The sequence below is a fragment of the Heptranchias perlo genome, chromosome 11 (assembly GCF_035084215.1).
Source record: "Heptranchias perlo isolate sHepPer1 chromosome 11, sHepPer1.hap1, whole genome shotgun sequence".
In the NCBI taxonomy this organism is placed as follows: domain Eukaryota; kingdom Metazoa; phylum Chordata; class Chondrichthyes; order Hexanchiformes; family Hexanchidae; genus Heptranchias; species Heptranchias perlo.
The window spans coordinates 16,605,980-16,623,972 of NC_090335.1; the positions used below are offsets into that span (position 1 = coordinate 16,605,980).

The window sequence follows — 17,993 nt, forward strand, 5'->3', positions numbered from 1 at the left end:
AATACATTGACTTGTATTGTCAATGTATTGGTTTGAATGGATTAACAACATTTGCTTAGTACTGTCCTGCCTTAACTACCATGCTGAGCTGTTCAGTCTATAGAGGATTATGATGTGGAGATGCCGGTGATGGACTGGGGTTGACAATTGTAAACAATTTTACAACACCAAGTTATAGTCCAGCAATTTTATTTTAAATTCACAAGCTTTCGGAGGCTTCCTCCTTCCTCAGGTAAATGTTCAGGAGCTCCTCGAAGCCTACGCATTTATACATATAGAACAATACATGGTGTTTACAGAATGCCCCTGCAACTGCCCGTTGCCAAGGCAATCACCGTGTTCAGACAGAGAGGTGTCACCTGCAGAACCCCCGAATACACATTCAACAAAAAAACAAACAGGAAAAAAAACAGAGAGAGGCAGAAACATCCGGAAGGCAGAGAAAGCCAGCAAATGACCCATTATATTAAAAACAGATAACATTTGTTCGCTGGTGGGGTAACGTGTAGCGTGACATGAACCCAAGATCCCGGTTGAGGCCGTCCTCATGGGTGCGGAACTTGGCTATCAATTTCTGCTCGACGATTTTGCGTTGTCGTGTGTCTCGAAGGCCGCCTTGGAGTACGCTTACACGAAGGTCGGTGGATGAATGTCCATGACTGCTGAAGTGTTCCCCGACTGGGAGGGAACCCTCCTGTTTGGCGATTGTTGCGCGGTGTCCGTTCATCCGTTGTCGCAGCGTCTGCATGGTCTCGCAGACGCTGCGACAACGGATGAACGGACACCGCGCAACAATCGCCAAACAGGAGGGTTCCCTCCCAGTCGGGGAACACTTCAGCAGTCATGGACATTCATCCACCGACCTTCGGGTAAGCGTTCTCCAAGGCGGCCTTCGAGACACACGACAATGCAAAATCGTCGAGCAGAAATTGATAGCCAAATTCCGCACCCATGAGGACGGCCTCAACCGGGATCTTGGGTTCATGTCACGCTACACGTTACCCCACCAGCGAACAAATGTTATCTGTTTTTAATATAACGGGTCAGTTGCTGTCTTTTCTATGTTTCTACCTCTCTATCTCTGTTTTTTTTTTGTTTGTTGTTTGTTGTTTTTTTTTTTGGTGATTTGTATATTCTGAGACCTGGCAGGTAACACCTGTCTGTCTGCACACTGATTGCCTTGGCAACGGGCAGTTGAAAAAACTGTCTGTACTCACCAAGCATTGTTCTGTGAATTATAAATGCGATTTCATTTCGAGGATCTCATTTCACATCGTTCACCTGACGAAGGGGGAAGCCTCCGAAAGCTTGTGAATTTAAAATAAAATTGCTGGACTATAACTTGGTGTTGTAAAATTGTTTACAATTGTCAACCCCAGTCCATCACCGGCATCTCCACATCAGAGATTATTTAGGAAGCACTTTTTCTCACAAAGGGTATTAGAAATCTGGAATTCTTTTTCCCCAAAAGGCTGTGACTGATGAGACAATTGGAGCTTTCAAGACTGAGATCGATAGATTTTTGTACGGTAAGGGTATCAAGGGATATAGAACGAAGGCAGGTAAATGGAGTTGAGGTACAGACTAGCCATAGTATAGTATCATAGTATGGTACAGCACAGGAGGAGACCATTCGGCCCACCTTGCCTGTGTCGACTCTTTCAAAGAGCTGTCCAATTAGTCCAATTCCCCTGCTCTTTCCCCAGAGTGCTGTAATTTTTTTCCCTTGAAGTATTTATCTAACTCCCTTTTGAAAGTTACTATTGAATCTGCTTCCACCACCCTTTCAGGCAGTGCATTCCAGATCATTACAACTAACTACGTAAAAAAAATGTTCCCTCATGTCGCCTCTGGCTCTTTTGTCGATCACCTTAAATCTGTGCCCTTTGTTTACCAACCCTTCTGCCACTGTAAACAGTTTCTCCTTATTTACTTAATTGAATGGGGAACAGGCTCGAGGGGCTGAATGGCCTACTCCTGTTTCTATTATTAAGCCATTGTTTATAAAGCTGTCCCAGCAAAGGATGTATTTGGAGTTTCCACAAAAGTTGGTGCTTCTCGATAGGACTGTGTCAGATTTTTGAGTGTGTACACTTGGATGCAAAGGTCAGGAGTAGAGGATGTGAGACTGTTGAAGGAGTCATAACTGGAACAAGAGACGAGGTTTGTTGTGAGCAAGATCAGGGCTGCAGGAATTGCTGGTATTAACAAGGGAACTGAAACTTTGGAGGTAAAACTTTAAAACTGAAAGTCAATGTGGAACAAGGACGTCTGCAGACTTTGCTGAAAGCTGGATATTTGATTGGTCTCATATCGTGAACATACAGCCTAACTGTTTGTGTGATATTTGGAAGTGCTGGGATGGGAGGGGTGAGAGATTCAACTTTCTGTGGTTGGAATAGGCCTTCCACAGTTTTTCTTCTATGCTCCCTGATTAACTCCCACCCCTTTTACACGATTGAATCTCTTCTATTGTCATTGAGCCCATTTCTGTTCTGTTGGATTTGCCCATTTTGTCCAGGCAGGCCAGCGAGTCCTGCATGCTCTTGCTTCTTTAATATAATTGCAATGTTCAATTAGTGGATATATTGCTGGTCTGAGAGAGTGGCAAGAGGAGAAGGTCTATTCAGACCAGCAATAGCACAAACACTTTGCTGGCCTGTACACGCAGCCTGAGAGATCAGCCCACTGACAGCCAGACCCAAAATGGGGACTCGATGCCAATTCCTGCTGACATCTGAGGCAGGGAGCAAAATTCCAGTTCCAGAGGGATTTCACTGATGCCAACGACAAGAGCATCATGTGTATTCTGTACTCTTACTGTCAGAGACTATAAACAGACATAAGAAGACTATGTTTACAATATAAACAGAAAATGCTGGAAAAGCTCAGCAAGTGAAGCAGCATCTGTAAAAGAAGTGAATTTTAAAATAAATGTCCATTCCCTACTTATGTTAATATTATAGTAAGGTATAGCGTAGAAGAATTCAAGTGTGGTCTTTACGTTGTCTAATTTTGTGCTAATCATTGAATGGGGTGTTAAACTAACCCATTTAACCATTAAATGATTAAAGAACACTGCAGCCGGCAGTCTGTTGCATTTAGAGGTACAGATTGTGGTGTGACATTGCGAGTTGAACACAGATAGTTGCACAGAAAGGGAGAGGGATTCAGCGGCTGATGCAGCATCTTTATATTACAACGGTTGCTTGTAAAGAAAGACTTGCATTTATATAGCACCTTTCATAACCTCAGGGCATCCTGAAGCACTTTACAACCATTGAGGTATTTTTGCAGTGTAGTCACTGTATAGGGAACATGGCAGCCAGTTTGAAACACCCCTCCCCTTTGCCGATTTTCCCTCCCCTTTGCCGATTTTCCCTCCCCTTTGCCGATTTTCCCTCCCCTTTGCCGATTTTCCCTCCCCTTTGCCGATTTTCCCTCCCCTTTGCCGATTTTCCATCACCTTTTCCGGCACTGCATTCCAGATCATAACAATTTGCTGTGTGTAAAAAAAAAATTATCTTCATCTCCCCTCTGGTTCTTTTACCAATTACGGTAAATCTGTATGTGGGTTGAATCGCATCAAAATTGATTGGTGCTTCCAATCTCACGTTTCGTTGAGCTGTATAAATCATATATAATATATATTTATTTTATATATATATTATAAATTGATCTGTATAAAATTAATTTGTCTGAATCTTTTTCAGGCAGTGCTGCCTTGTATCTTTTTAATAGTGGTGCAGGTCAGGTATACGAAGTGAAGGCTTTTGATGAAGAGTATCGTTCCTGGTTTATCGGTCAGTCTGTTCAGCATGGTGAGTATTCCTTTCCCTGGTCTGGAGATTAATCAATGTTTTTGATGGCATTTCTTAGCTGGTTTGCGATTCTGGTTAAACAGCGACGTGAGGTACTTGTTAGAAGAATTGTTGCGCAGACTAAATTTTTGTTTTGCAATGCAGTACTAAGACTAACCAGACACTGAAATCCATTAACGCAACACGATCATTATCACAAACGCTGTGAAGACAGACTTCCAGGGTGTTAGTAGAAAGTTTGGTAAAGTATAAACTGCACAGTTATGGCAAGGCAATGTTGGCTGTTACAAGAGGAAACATACAGCCACCCTCCTAGATTTTGTGCTATCGCAGATTCTGTGCTCACCTTTGGAGTGGCGGGCCTTCTGTGTGCCACAAAGATGCCCCCCTGACCCCCAGCTGGGGCAGATTTTTCACCTTCCCTCCGCCAATTTTTCCAGCCCTTCGATTTCCCACCAGGAGTGGGTGGGCACATTGTAATGCAATGCAAATGACAGAAATATATCATCCAATGGTATTCTCTTGAGATTTGCGCCGTAGCGATGATGGAGGCGAGCAACCCCTGTCTGTACCTGGTATCCACCTGTGGGCAGCGGGGGTGGGGGGTATAAATAGAAACTGATTGCATGGGGCTTAAGCATGAATTTTTTAAAAAAAAGTTTAACTGGTAGCTCAGAAGCGCCTGGCCTCGCTATGATGTGGCAGGCCTCCAAGACCTGCTGTAGTCACTCTCTGCTCTCCGCCTCTCCCCACCCCTGGCAGAGGTCGGGAAACCTACTTAAATGACCGGTAAAGTCAGCTGGGGGTCAGGGGCACATCTTCGTGGCTGGAAATCTGGATTTAAAAAAACTGGTATCAGTAAAAGTGACCGTGAAGCTGTCGGATTGTAGTAAAAACCCAACTGGTTCACTAACGTCCTTTAGGGAAGGAAACCTGCCGTCCTTACCCAGTCTGGCCTATTTGTGACTCCAGTCCCACACCAACATGGTTGACTCCTAACTGCCCTCTAAAGTGGCCTAGCAAGCCACTCAGTTGTCAGGGCAACTAGGGATGGGCAATAAATGCCAGCTTTGCCAGTGACGTCAACATCCCGAAAATTAATTAAAAAAAACAAGGTCCCACAAACAGCAGTGAGATAAGTGACCAGATAATCTGCTTTTGGTGGTGTTTGTTGAGGGATAAATGTTAGCAGGGACACTGGGAGAACTCCCTTGTCCTGGGATCTTTTATATCCACCTGAGAGGGCAGACAGGGCCTCGGTTTACCATCTCATCCAAAAGATGACACCTCCGACAGTGTAGCACCCCCTCAGTGCTGCACTGAGGTGTCAGCCTGGATTATGTGCTTGAGACTCTGGAGCGGTGGCTTGAATTCACGAGCATTGTCGGATTAAAAAGGCTGCTTGGGGCAGCGGAATGCTGTGCCATTTCTTCTTGCAGGCAGAGTGAGGTTTTCAGCCGAGTGATGTAAGGGGGAGGTGTTGCGTGCTGCTCTCTGCAGCTCCCAGCCTCAGACCAGTAGGGCAGTATAACCTCGGGCTTCATATATTTCAACAAGGTCTGCTGTTTTTTTTGTTAAAGGTGTCACTAGCTACAGATGAGAGTATTTGGGACAAGTAATTGGGAGAAAACTTGTCATAATTCCTATTCTCTCTTTTTCAAGATGGACGTCTTCTGTTTGTTACGCCCCTGGACCCACTGTTTCTGGTACTGCCATACCTTGTACAGGCCAGTGAAAAGGTGAGTGGAAAGTTTTCCTGTAGTAGATGCTTACTTTGCCCGTGGTTGAACATTAAGTGCTGAATTGATCGAATTAACTTGAGCTTAGTTTTACAATCATTCCTTACACCCAGGCTGACTCCAGTTCAGCTTGCTGTAGGCTTTGCTGATGCTCCTTTTATTACCAAAGGTGTGCCACTGACAGCAAAAAAGGCAGCCCTGCCATGTAAAGGCCTCACTGGATGTGCCAATTAACTCCTTTTTTCAGGGTTTTCACCAGGTGCCTCTGACCAAAAACACCGGCGGCAGAAAACTTGCTGCAGGGTAAACAACAATAACTGAGACCCAGGGAGTGACATCTTATCAGTTGTAATGGAAGGACTGGCACATCTGAGGGAGAGACTGTGGTAAACTATCAGCGATGGATTCTCCAAGTTCAGGAATTCAACTCCAACTGTTGTTGGTCAACTGAATGTTTCAATGTGCCCTTCGGAGCCAATCACAGAACAGTGTCAGAAAGGGCAGGATGATGGCAGCCACCTTTGGTCACGTCTGACTCAAAAAGTATTTCCATGAAAGCATATAAAGTGATGTTGAGGCCTCCATTACCCGGATGGACCAACAACAACAATATGCATTTATATAGCGCCTTTAACATAGTAAAACTTCCCAAGGCACTTCACAGGAGTGTTATCAAACAAAAATTGACACCGAGTTACAGAAGGCGACGTTAGGACAGGTGGTCAAAGAGAGAGGTTTTAAGGAGCGTCTTGAAGGAGGAGAGAGAGGCGGGGAGGTTTCAGGGACTGAATTCCAGAGTTTAGGGCCTAGACGGCTGAAGGCAAGGCCACCAGTAGTGGGGCGAAGGAAGTGGGGGATGCACAAGAGGCCAGAATTGGAGGAACACAGAGTTCTTGAAGGGTAGGGCTGGAGGAGATTACAGAGCGAGGGAGGGCCCAGGCCTTGGAGGGATTTGAACACGATAAATGGTGAGGAGCTATTAAATGTTTTTCAGAGAGACTTGGGTGTCCTCGTACAAGAAATACAAATAGTTAGTATGCAGGTACAGCAGGCAATTAGGAAAGCAAATGGCATGTTGGTCTTTATTACAAGGGGGTTGGAGTACAAGAATAAGGATGTCTTACTACAGTTGTACAGGGCTTTTAGTGAGACCTCACCTGGAGTACTGCATACAGTTTTGGTTCCCCTGATCAAAAGAAGGATATACTTGCCTTAGAGGCGGTGCAACAAAGATTCATTAGATTGATTCTTAGGATGAGAGGGTTGTCCAATGAAGAGAAGTTGAGTAGAATGGGCATATCTCTGGAGTTTAGAAGAATGAGAGGTGATCTCATTGAAACATAAGATTCTGAGGGGGGCTTGACAGGGTAGATGCTGAGAGGTTGTTTCCCCTGGCTGGAGAGTCTACAACTAGGGGGCATAGTCGCAGGATAAGGGGGCGGCCATTCAAGACTGGGATGAGGAGGAATTTCTTCACGCAGAGGGCTGTGAATCTTTGGAATTCTCTACCCCAGAGGGCTGTGGAGGCTGAGTCATTGAATATATTCAAGGCTGAGATGGATAGATTTTTGGACTCCAAGGGTTATGGGGATAGGGCGGGAAAGTGGAGTTGGGGTCGAAGATCAGCCTTGATCTGATTGAATGGCGGAGCAGGCTTGAGGGGCCATATGGCCTACTCCTCCTATTTCTTATGTTCTTATGATAGGGTAGATAGAGAGAAACTATTTCCTCTGGTGGGGGAGTTTCGAACAAGGGGGCATAACCTTAACATTAGAGCTAGACCATTTAGCGGTGATATCAGAAAGCACTTCTTCATACAAAGGGTAGTGGAAATCTGGAACTCTCTTTTCCTCCCCCCCCCCACCGCCCAAAAAAAAAAGCTGTTGCCGCTAGGGGTCAGTTGAAAATTTCAAAACTGAGAATGATACATTTTTGTTAGGTAAGGTTATTAAGAGATATGGAACCAAGGCGGGCAAATAAAGTTGAGATACAGATCAACCATGATCTAATTGAATGGCAGAACAGGCTCGAGGGGCTGAATGGCCTGCACCTGTTCCTATGCTTCATTGTTGGATAAACCCTAAATCAGAACAACAAGACCTGTTACTATCAACAACTTGACATATATACAAATCAATGGGAATGGGGATATGTACTTTATATGTTTCCACCCTCCCCCAAGGCTCCATGGTACATACCTATGCAGCTCAGAAAGACAAAAGACTTGGCGATCCCCCGTGCTAAGTTATTCTGACATCTGCCAAAAACTACACTGATCTAAAATAATACTGAAAATGAAATATCCGATGCCAAAAAATACTTGGAGTGCACATACAGTCTCACTATTGGTGGAAATTCAAAGTCTGCAAATATTAATTGCTTGCTAAAATTAAGAACATAAGAAATAGGAGCAGGAGTAGGCCAATTGGCCCCTCGAGCCTGCTCCACCATTCAATAAGATCATGGCTGATCTGATCCTAACCTCAAATCTAAATTCATGTCCAATTTACTGCCCGCTCCCCGTAACCCCTAATTCCCTTTGCTTCTAGGAAACTGTCTATTTCTGTTTTAAATTTATTTAATGATGTAGCTTCCACAGCTTCCTGGGGCAGCAAATTCCACAGACCTACTACCCTCTGAGTGAAGAAGTTTCTCCTCATCTCAGTTTTGAAAGAGCAGCCCCTTATTCTAAGATTATGCCCCCTCGTTCTAGTTTCACCCGTCCTTGGGAACATCCTTACCGCATCCACCCGATCAAGCCCCTTCACAATCTTATATGTTTCAATAAGATCGCCTCTCATTCTTCTGAACTCCAATGAGTAGAGTCCCAATTTACTCAACCTCTCCTCATATGTCCACCCCCTCATCCCCGGGATTAACCGAGTGAACCTTCTTTGTACTGCCTCGAGAGCAAGAATATCTTTTCTTAAGTATGGAATTGTTTATTTACTTAGTAATTTTGTCATCTAAAGCTTTTTAAAACTTTTCCTTTTCGCAGCAAGGGAAGTTTCAGCCAGTGGATCAGGTAATAAAGGATGAAGATTTTCCTGGATGTGTTAGCATACTGAATTGTCCGAGGACTTTGCAATCACTCCATCATGTCACTGATGAGAAAGGTACAGCGTCGGAAACCAAGAACTGCTTGTGAATTCCTGTGCCGCCCTCTCTCACCTTGTGCACCCGCAGTGTCAGAACTTTCTTTGTAGTGGGAGTTGTCAGCTCTTTCCTGGATCTAATGCTGCACTCGTTAAGCTTTGCTGCAAGATCAGTGAAAGGCATACCTCTGGGACTGGGTTGCCCGTTGGATTGTAACTGCTGGGACCGGGATTTGAATCCAGCCCCCTTTGATCAGGGGTTGAAAGTCTCTTGGCTGTGAGGATTACAAATTTCTGAAGCTTCCAGTTCAGTGCCATCAAGTACTGCGGCCCCTCAAAGCATGACTGTGGGTTCAGCTCTAATGTTTGTGATTCAAGTCCAGATGCAGTTAGGGGCATATGGTGTATACATGACGTCGTAATAGGAGGCCATGTTGTCAGCCTTGGCTCAGTGGTAGCACACTCGCTTCTGAGTCAGAAGGTCGTGGGTTCAAGCTCCAGAGACTTGAACATACAATCTAGGCTGACACTTCAGTGCAGTACTGAGGGAGTGCTGCACTGTCGGAGGCGTCGTCTTTCAAATGAGACATTAAACAGAGGCCCCATCTGCCCTCTCAGGTGGATGTAAAAGAACCCATGGTACAATTTGAAGAAGATCAGGGGAGTTCTTGTGTCCTAGCCGATATTTATCCTGTAACCAACATCACTAAAACAGATTGTCTGGTCATTATTATATTGCTGTTGGTGGGACCTTGCTGTGCGCAAATTGGCTGTCACGTTTCCTACATTACAACAGTGTCTACACGACAAAAGTATTTTATTGGCTATAAAATGCTTTTGTACGTCCTGAGGTTGTGAAACGTGCTATGTAAATGCAAATTCTTTTAATTGTATTGGAAACATAGGCAATGATGTGGAAGCATTTTCTTATCCCATCACCTACCTGGCTGTTCTCTATAGCTTTTGGAACCCTTTCTCTTCCACAATGGATAATTGGGACATCCCAGCCTCCTGGTAATGTCTCTGGTACTGAGAGGGAGGGAAAAGCTGAATTCTGACATCAAACAGCAAGGCAGAAACATGGAGAGAGTGACACATGGGTGTTCTAAATTGGATAGCCAGGTGGTGAAGGATGGAGTCTAGTCTTCACTTGCTTCAAAGCCTTTATTCACAGAGCTCCACATTACACCCACACCACACCCTAGATCAGCTCTCATATAAATGGATTCAAGAGCATCCCAAATTGATACGCACCACCTGAATACAGTTAACACTAATTGATATAAATCACATGGATACAATTAACAATGGGAAGGAGCTACCGGTCGATGGCCAGTTACTCCATGTGGCCACAAGGACCATGTGGGTGTTGGCCACAAACAGGTACCTGCTATTGTTGAGCCCCGGGCAGAGGGGAGTAAGCTTTACCCTGTACCTGCTTGATGCTGGTCAGTGGGAACAGCTTCTATTTCCAGCATTGATCTGCCTTTCATACTTTCAAATGTCTTCTGCTAGTCCTGGTACTTGGCTATCGTTTCATTTACGGTCTTGTTTTCATTTTCTTTCCCCCCAGAAATTGGTAATCGGAAGTTTTATAAGTATAATAGAGAGAAAACCCTGGTGTGGTTAAAGAAGAAGGTGACGTATTTAATTATAATTTTTTATTTTCTATAAAAATGTTCACATGCAGCTCTTTTGACAGACTAATGCTGGGGCTTAAATCGGAGTGATAACTGATGGACTCCGCCCCCTGTTACGCGCTCTAGCCAATTTTGCTTTTCGTTGACTTCAATGGAAAGGAAAAATCGGGTGAGGTTTATAATGGGTGGCCGATCCAATATCGCCCATTTTAGGCTTCCTGTTAACGCCAAGTATTTTGGAGGCAATTCTCAGAGTATATGGCCGTCAGTGGGGAATCTCACCGGTCAGCAGCACGTATCGGGAAATCGCAAACATTCTGAAAATCACTGACTTTAGGAATTCAGTTGTTTTGAAAGTTTTGTCTTACTATTAATATTCTGTATGGTTTGTGATTCTCTTAAGGTTCATGGTGCAGTTGATTGAGTTCGTTTGTAACTGAAATATATTGATGGTATCTTGTCCTCTGGGTTTACATTAGCGATAGAGACCTGATTGAATGAAATGGAGGAATGATTTCAGTATATTTTTACACAGTGTTGGACTGAGTCTGCTGAGATTAGCTTTAGTTATCGTGTATGCCTATATGAGTCACTGTGTTCATTGTATAAAAAGTGCTGTGAGACATTTCAACATAACCTGTATGCAATTATTAATGGTAGATTTGAAGCGTTTAATAGGTGGGAATCCTTTTATGTACTGGTAAATCTTTCAGCTCTTTGACTATCATTTCAATTAAGCTGCTTTTTAATTAATCAGGTGTCAACCATGGCTCAGTTGTAGCATTCTCACCTTTGAGTCTGAAGGTTGTGGGTTCAAGTCCCACTCCAGAGACTTGAGCATATAATCTAGGTTGACACTTCAGTGCAGTACTGAGGGAGCGCTGCACTGTCGGAGTTGTCGTTTTTCGGATGAGACATTAAACCGAGCCCCCGTCTGCCATCTCAGGTGAATGTAAAAGATCTCATGGCATTATTTCGAAGAAGAGCAGGGGAGTTCGCCCTGGTGTCCTGGCTAATCATTATCCCTAAAGCAACACCTAAAAAAACAGATCATCTGGTCATTTAACTCATTGCTGTTTGTGGGATCTTGCTGTGTGCAAAATGGCTGCTGCATTTCTTACATTACAACAGTGACTATACTTCAAAAGTACTTCATTTCTGTAAAGCGCTTTGGGACATCCTGAGGTCGTGAAAGATGTCAAATCAATGCAAGTGCTTTTTGATTGAATCAGTGACCATGGCGATTGTAGTTGAGCGTTTTCACCCACTTGGCCCCTGGGTCAACCGGCACTGTGTTGTTATTGCTGTTTTGTGGAGTGATAAGATTTTTTTCATTGCTCTTTTTCTTGCTCTAAATAGGCTGAGCAGACAGTCAGAGCGCTAAAGAGCACCGATCTCTCCGTAGGTGGAGGTGTGCAGTCTAGTATGTTGATTAGAAGTAAACAAGTTACAGAAGCAAGTGAAGGTTAGTACCTCTTCCACAATCATTTATTTATATGAAGTTTGTTTCCTTAGGTTGGAATAAGGTATAAAGCAGTGCATTAGTCACCAGCCACATGTGGCTAATTGGGAATCCAGATGTGGCTAATCACATTTCTGATTAGTAAATAAAATGAGTAATAGCCACCATCGTGGGGCGGGGGAGTGTGGCCGGGTCTGGTTGGAGAGCAGGGGGGAGGGGGTCTGGTTGGAGAGCGGGGGGAGGGGGGTCTGGTTGGAGAGCGGGGGGGAGGGGGGTCTGGTTGGAGAGCGGGGGGGGGAGGGGGGTCTGGTTGGAGAGCGGGGGGGGGAGGGGGGTCTGGTTGGAGAGCGGGGCGGGGAGGGGGGTCTGGATGGAGAGCGGGGGGGGAGGGGGGTCTGGATGGAGAGCGGGGGGGGAGGGGGGTCTGGATGGAGAGCGGGGGGGAGGGGGATCTGGATGGAGAGCGGGGGGGGGAGGGGGGTCTGGATGGAGAGCGGGGGGGGGGAGGGGGGGTCTGGTTGGAGAGCGGGGGGGAGGGGGGGTCTGGTTGGAGAGCGGGGGGGGAGGGGGGGGTCTGGATGGAGAGCGGGGGGGAGGGGGGTCTGGATGGAGAGCAGGGGGGGAGGGGGGGTCTGGATGGAGAGCAGGGGGGGGAGGGGGGTCTGGATGGAGAGCGGGGGGGGAGGGGGGTCTGGTTGGAGAGCAGGGGGGAGGGGGGGTCTGGATGGAGAGCGGGGGGGGAGGGGAGTCTGGATGGAGAGCGGGGGGGGGAGGGGGGTCTGGATGGAGAGCGGGGGGGGAGGGGGGTCTGGATGGAGAGCGGGGGGGGAGGGGGGTCTGGATGGTGAGCGGGGGGGAGGGGGGTCTGGATGGAGAGCGGGGGGGGAGGGGGGTCTGGATGGAGAGCGGGGGGGGAGGGGGGTCTGGATGGAGAGCGGGGGGGAGGGGGGTCTGGATGGAGAGCGGGGGGGAGGGGGGTCTGGATGGAGAGCGGGGGTGGGGTGGGGGGGTCTGGATGGAGAGCGGGGGGGGAGGGGGGGTCTGGATGGAGAGCGGGGGGGAGGGGGGTCTGGATGGAGAGCGGGGGTGGGGTGGGGGTGGTTGCGGGCCTGGATGGCATGTAACAACATTCTCAGCGATTGATCTGAAGTCGAAGTACCCTCTGCAACTGCTGGACAGAAACCTAAAAGCTGAACTAAGATGTGCTGTCTGATCTTTTCATGCCAGAGTTCCAAACTTTGGTGAAAGACTGCAAAGTTTCACACTGAATGGTGGTAGATGTTTATGAAGGGCAAGTACCTGTATTGTTTCTACTAACAGTGCATGTGGCTGAAATGCTGTTGTCATCACCACACCTGTGGCTAGTCAGCGATTTCTATTGGACAACATTGGTATAAAGGGTTGTACTGTGAAGCTCATCTGCTGGCAAGGAGCCATGGCAGATGTGAATGTGGGTGAAAGACACGGTGATAATACTATAGGCCCAATTATGAGCCTTGCTGACCACAGCAGGACAAATCCAATCCGGCTAATTGCTGTCCCATCAGTCTACTCTCAATCATCAGCAAAGTGATGGAAGGTGTCGTCGACAGTGCTATCAAGCGGCACTTACTCACCAATAACCTGCTCACCAATGCTCAGTTTGGGTTCTGCCAGGACCACTCAGCTCCAGACCTCATTACAGCCACCGCTACATGTGAGGTGCCTGAAGATTGGAGGGCAGCAAATGTTGTGCCTTTGTTTAAGAAGGGCGGCAGGGAAAAGCCTGGGAACTACAGACCGGTGAGCCTGACATCTGTAGTGGGTAAGTTGTCAGAGGGTATTCTGAGGGACAGGATCTACAGGCATTTGGAGAGGCAGGGACTAATTAGGAACAGTCAGCATGGTTTTGTGAGAGGAAAATCATGTCTCACGAATTTGATTGAGTTTTTTGAAGGGGTAACCAAGAAGATAGATGAGGGCTGTGCAGTAGACGTGGTCTACATGGACTTCAGCAAAGCCTCTGACAAGGTACTGCATGGTAGGTTGTTACATAAGGTTAAATCTCACGGGATCCAAGGTGAGGTAGCCAATTGGATACAAAATTGGCTTGACGACAGAAGACAGAGGGTGGTTGTAGAGGGTTGTTTTTCAAACTGGATGCCTGTGTCCAGCTGTGTGCCTCCGGGATCGGTGCTGGGTCCGCTGTTATTTGTTATTTATATTAATGATTTGGATGAGAATTTAGGAGGCATGGTTAGTAAGTTTGCAGATGACACCAAGATTGGTGGCATTGTGGACAGTGAAGAAGGTTATCTAGGATTGCAACGGGATCTTGATAAATTGGGCCAGTGGGCCGATGAATGGCAGATGGAGTTTAATTTAGATAAATGTGAAGTGATGCATTTTGGTAGATCGAATCGGGCCAGGACCTATCCGTTAATGGTAGGGCATTGGGGAGAGTTATAGAACAAAGAGATCTAGGAGTACAGGTTCATAGCTCCTTGAAAGTGGAGTCACAGGTGGATAGGGTGGTGAAGAAGGCATTCGGCATGCTTGGTTTCATTGGTCAGAACATTGAATGCAGGAGTTGGGATGTCTTGTTGAAGTTGTACAGGGCATTGGTGAGGCCACACTTGGAGTACTGTGTACAGTTCTGGTCACCCTATTATAGAAAGGATATTATTAAACCAGAAAGAGTGCAGAAAAGATTTACTAGGATGCTACCGGGACTTGATGGTTTGACTTATAGGGAGAGGTTAGACAGACTGGGACTTTTTTCCCTGGAGAGTAGGAGGTTCAGGGGTGATCTTATACAAGTCTATAAAATAATGAGGGGCATAGATAAGGTAGATAGTCAAAATCTTTTCCCAAAGGTAGGGGAGTCTATAACGAGGGGACATAGATTTAAGGTGAGAGGGGAGAGATACAAAAGGGTCCAGAGGGGCAATTTTTTCACTCAAAGGGTGGTGAGTGTCTGGAACGAGCTGCCAGAGGCAGTAGTAGAGGCGGGTACAATTTTGACTTTTAAAAAGCATTTGGACAGTTACATGGGTAAGATGGGTATAGAGGGATATGGGCCAAGTGCAGGAAATTGGGACTAGCTTAGTGGTATAAACTGGGCGACATGGACATGTTGGGCCGAAGGGCCTGTTTCCATGTTGTAACTTCGATGATTCTATGATTGGTCCAAACATGGACAAAAGAGCTGAATTCCTGAGGGGAGAGTCACTGCCCTTGACATCAAGGCAGCATTTGACCGAGTGTGGCACCAAGGAGCCCTGGTCAAATTGAAGTCAATGGGAATCGGGGAAAACTCTCCAGTGGCTGGAGTCATACCTAGCACAAAGGAAGATGTTAGTGGTTGTTGGAGGCCAATCATCTCAGCCCCAGGACATTGCTGCAGGAGTTCCTCAGGGCAGTGTCCAAGGCCCAACCATCTTCAGCTGCTTCATCAATGACCTTCCCTCCATCATAAGGTCAGAAATGGGGATGTTCGCTGATGATTGCACATTGTTCTGTTCCATTCGCAACCCCTCAAATAATGAAGCAGTCCGAGCCCACGTGCAGCAAGACCTGGACAACATCCAGGCTTGGGCTGATAAGTGGCAAGTAACATTCGCGCCAGACAAGTGCCAGGCAATGACCATCTCCAAGAAGAGTGTCTAACCACCTCCCCTTGACATTCAACGGCATTACCATCGCCGAATCCCCCACCATCAATATCCTGGGGGTCACCATTGACCAGAAACTTAACTGGACCAGCCACATAAATACTGTGGCTACAAGAGCAGGTCAGAGGCTGGATATTCTGCGGCGAATGACTCACCTCCTGACTCCCCAAACTCTTTCCACCATCTACAAGGCAAAAGTCAGGAGTGTGATGGAATACTCTCCACTTGCTTGGATGAGTGCAGCTCCAACAATACTCAAGAAGCTCGACACCATCCAGGACAAAGCAGCCCGCTTGATTCGCACCCCATCCACCACCCTAAACATTCACTCCCTTCACCACCGGCGCACAGTGGCTGCAGTGTGTACCTTCCACAGGATGCACTGCAGCAACTCACGAAGGCTTCTTCGACAGCACCTCTCAAACCCACGACCTCTACCACTTAGAAGGACAAGAGCAGCAGGTACATGGGAACAACACCACCTGCACGTTCCCCTCCAAGTCACACACCATCCCGACTTGGAAATATATCGCCGTTCCTTCATCGTCGCTGGGTCAAAATCCTGGAACTCCCTTCCTAACAGCACTGTGGGAGAACCTTCACCACACGGACTGCAGCGGTTCAAGAAGGCGGCTCACCATCACCTTCTCAAGGGCGAACATCCCCATTTATGACCTTACAATGGAGGGAAGGTCATTGATGAAGCAGCTGAAGATGGTTGTGCCTAGGACACTGCCCTGAGGAACTCCTGCAGCAGTGCCCTGGGGCTGAGATGATTGGCCTCCAACAACCACTACCATCTTCCTTTGTGCTCGGTATCACTCCAGCCACTGGAGAGTTTTCCCCCCGATTCCCATTGACTTCAATTTTACTAGGGCTCCTTGGTGCCACACTCGGTCAAATGCTGCTTTGATGTCAAGGGCAGTCCAGCTCGGTCAGTAGTGATGCTACCGAGCCACTCTTGGTGATGGACATTGAAGTCCCCCACCCAGAGTACATTCTGTGCCCTTGCTACCCTCAGTGCTTCCTCCAAGTGGTGCTTAACATGGAGGAGGACTGATTCATCAGCTGAGGGAGGGCGGTAGGTGGTTTCCTTGCCCATGTTTGACCTGATGCCATGAGATTTCATGGGGTCCAGAGTCAATGTTGAGGACTCCCAGGGCCACTCCCTCCTGACTTTATATCACTGTACCGCCACCTCTGGTGGGTCTGTCCTGCCGGTGGGACAGGACATACCCAGGGATGGTGATGGAAGAGTTTGGGACGTTGGCTGAAAGGTATGATTCTGTGAGTATGGCTATGTCAGGCTGTTGCTTGACTCGTCTGTGGCCCAAGTCCCCAGATGTTAGTGAGGAGAACTTTGCAGGGTCGACTGGGCTTGGTTTGCCTTTTTCGTGTCCGTTGCCTCGTGGTCCGTCCGGTTTTATTCTTATTATGACTTTTTTTAAGCAAGATTTTACAACTGAGTGGCTTGCTAGGCCATTTCAGAGGGCGATTAAGAATCAACCACATTGCTGTGGGTCTGGAGTCACATATAGGCCAGACTGGGTAAGGACGGCAGGTTTCCTTCCCTAAAGGACATTAGTGAACCAGATGGGTTTTTACGACAATCCGGTAGTTTCATGGCCACCATTACTGATACTAGTATTTTAATTCCAGATTGTAATTAATTAATTGAATTTAAATTCCCCAGCTGCCGTGGCAGGATTTGAACTCATAACTCCAGACTATTAGGCCTCTGGATTACTAGTCCAGTAACATAACCACTTTGCTACTGCACCCTGGATCGCTCTTTTTTGGCCAGCACAGACATGATGGACCGAATGGTCTCTTTCTGCACCGTAAATTTCTCTGATTCCATTATTCTAAGATGACTCACCACCACCTTCTGAAGGAGCAACTAGGGATGGGCAACAAATGCCGGCCTTGCCAGCGACAACTGCATCTCGAGAATTTAATAAGAATAAAACCGGACGGACCACCCGGCATCGGACCACTAGGCACCGGACACGACAACGGCAAAACACCAAGCCCAGTCAACCCTGCAAGGTCCTCCTTACTAACATCTGGGGACTTGTGCCAAAATTGGGAGAGCTGTCCCACAGACTAGTCAAGCAACAGCCTGGCATAGCCATACTTACAGAATCATATCTTTCAGCCAACGTCCCAGACTCTTCCATCACCATCCCTGGGTATGTCCTGTCCCACCGGCAGGACAGACCCACCAGAGGTGGCGGTACAGTGATATACAGTCAGGAGGGAGTGGCCCTGGGAGTCCTCAACATTGACTCTGGACCCCATGAAATCTCATGGCATCAGGTCAAACATGGGCAAGGAAACCTCCTGCTGATTACCACCTACCTTCAACCCTCAGCTGATGAATCAGTCCTCCTCCATGTTGAGCACCACTTGGAGGAAGCACTGAGGGTAGCAAGGGCACAAAATGTACTCTGGGTGGGGGACTTCAATGTCCATCACCAAGAGTGGCTCGGTAGCACCACTACTGACCGAGCTGGCCGAGTCCTGAAGGACATAGCTGCTAGACTGGGCCTGCGGCAGGTGGTGAGCGAACCAACACGAGGG

The 17,993-nt window shown here is 47.1% G+C and overlaps 1 protein-coding gene across 1 annotated transcript in view; it reads left to right on the top strand.

Moving 5' to 3' along the window:
- rnaseh2b (ribonuclease H2, subunit B) overlaps positions 1-17,993 on the top strand; it is a 48,887-nt gene that overhangs the window by 10,929 nt on the left and 19,965 nt on the right. Inside the window, exons 3-7 of the mRNA XM_067992615.1 lie at positions 3,718-3,821; positions 5,484-5,560; positions 8,559-8,676; positions 10,229-10,293; positions 11,655-11,760. Of these exons, the coding sequence (XP_067848716.1) occupies positions 3,718-3,821; positions 5,484-5,560; positions 8,559-8,676; positions 10,229-10,293; positions 11,655-11,760 (470 nt within the window). The remainder of the gene's footprint in view (positions 1-3,717; positions 3,822-5,483; positions 5,561-8,558; positions 8,677-10,228; positions 10,294-11,654; positions 11,761-17,993) is intronic.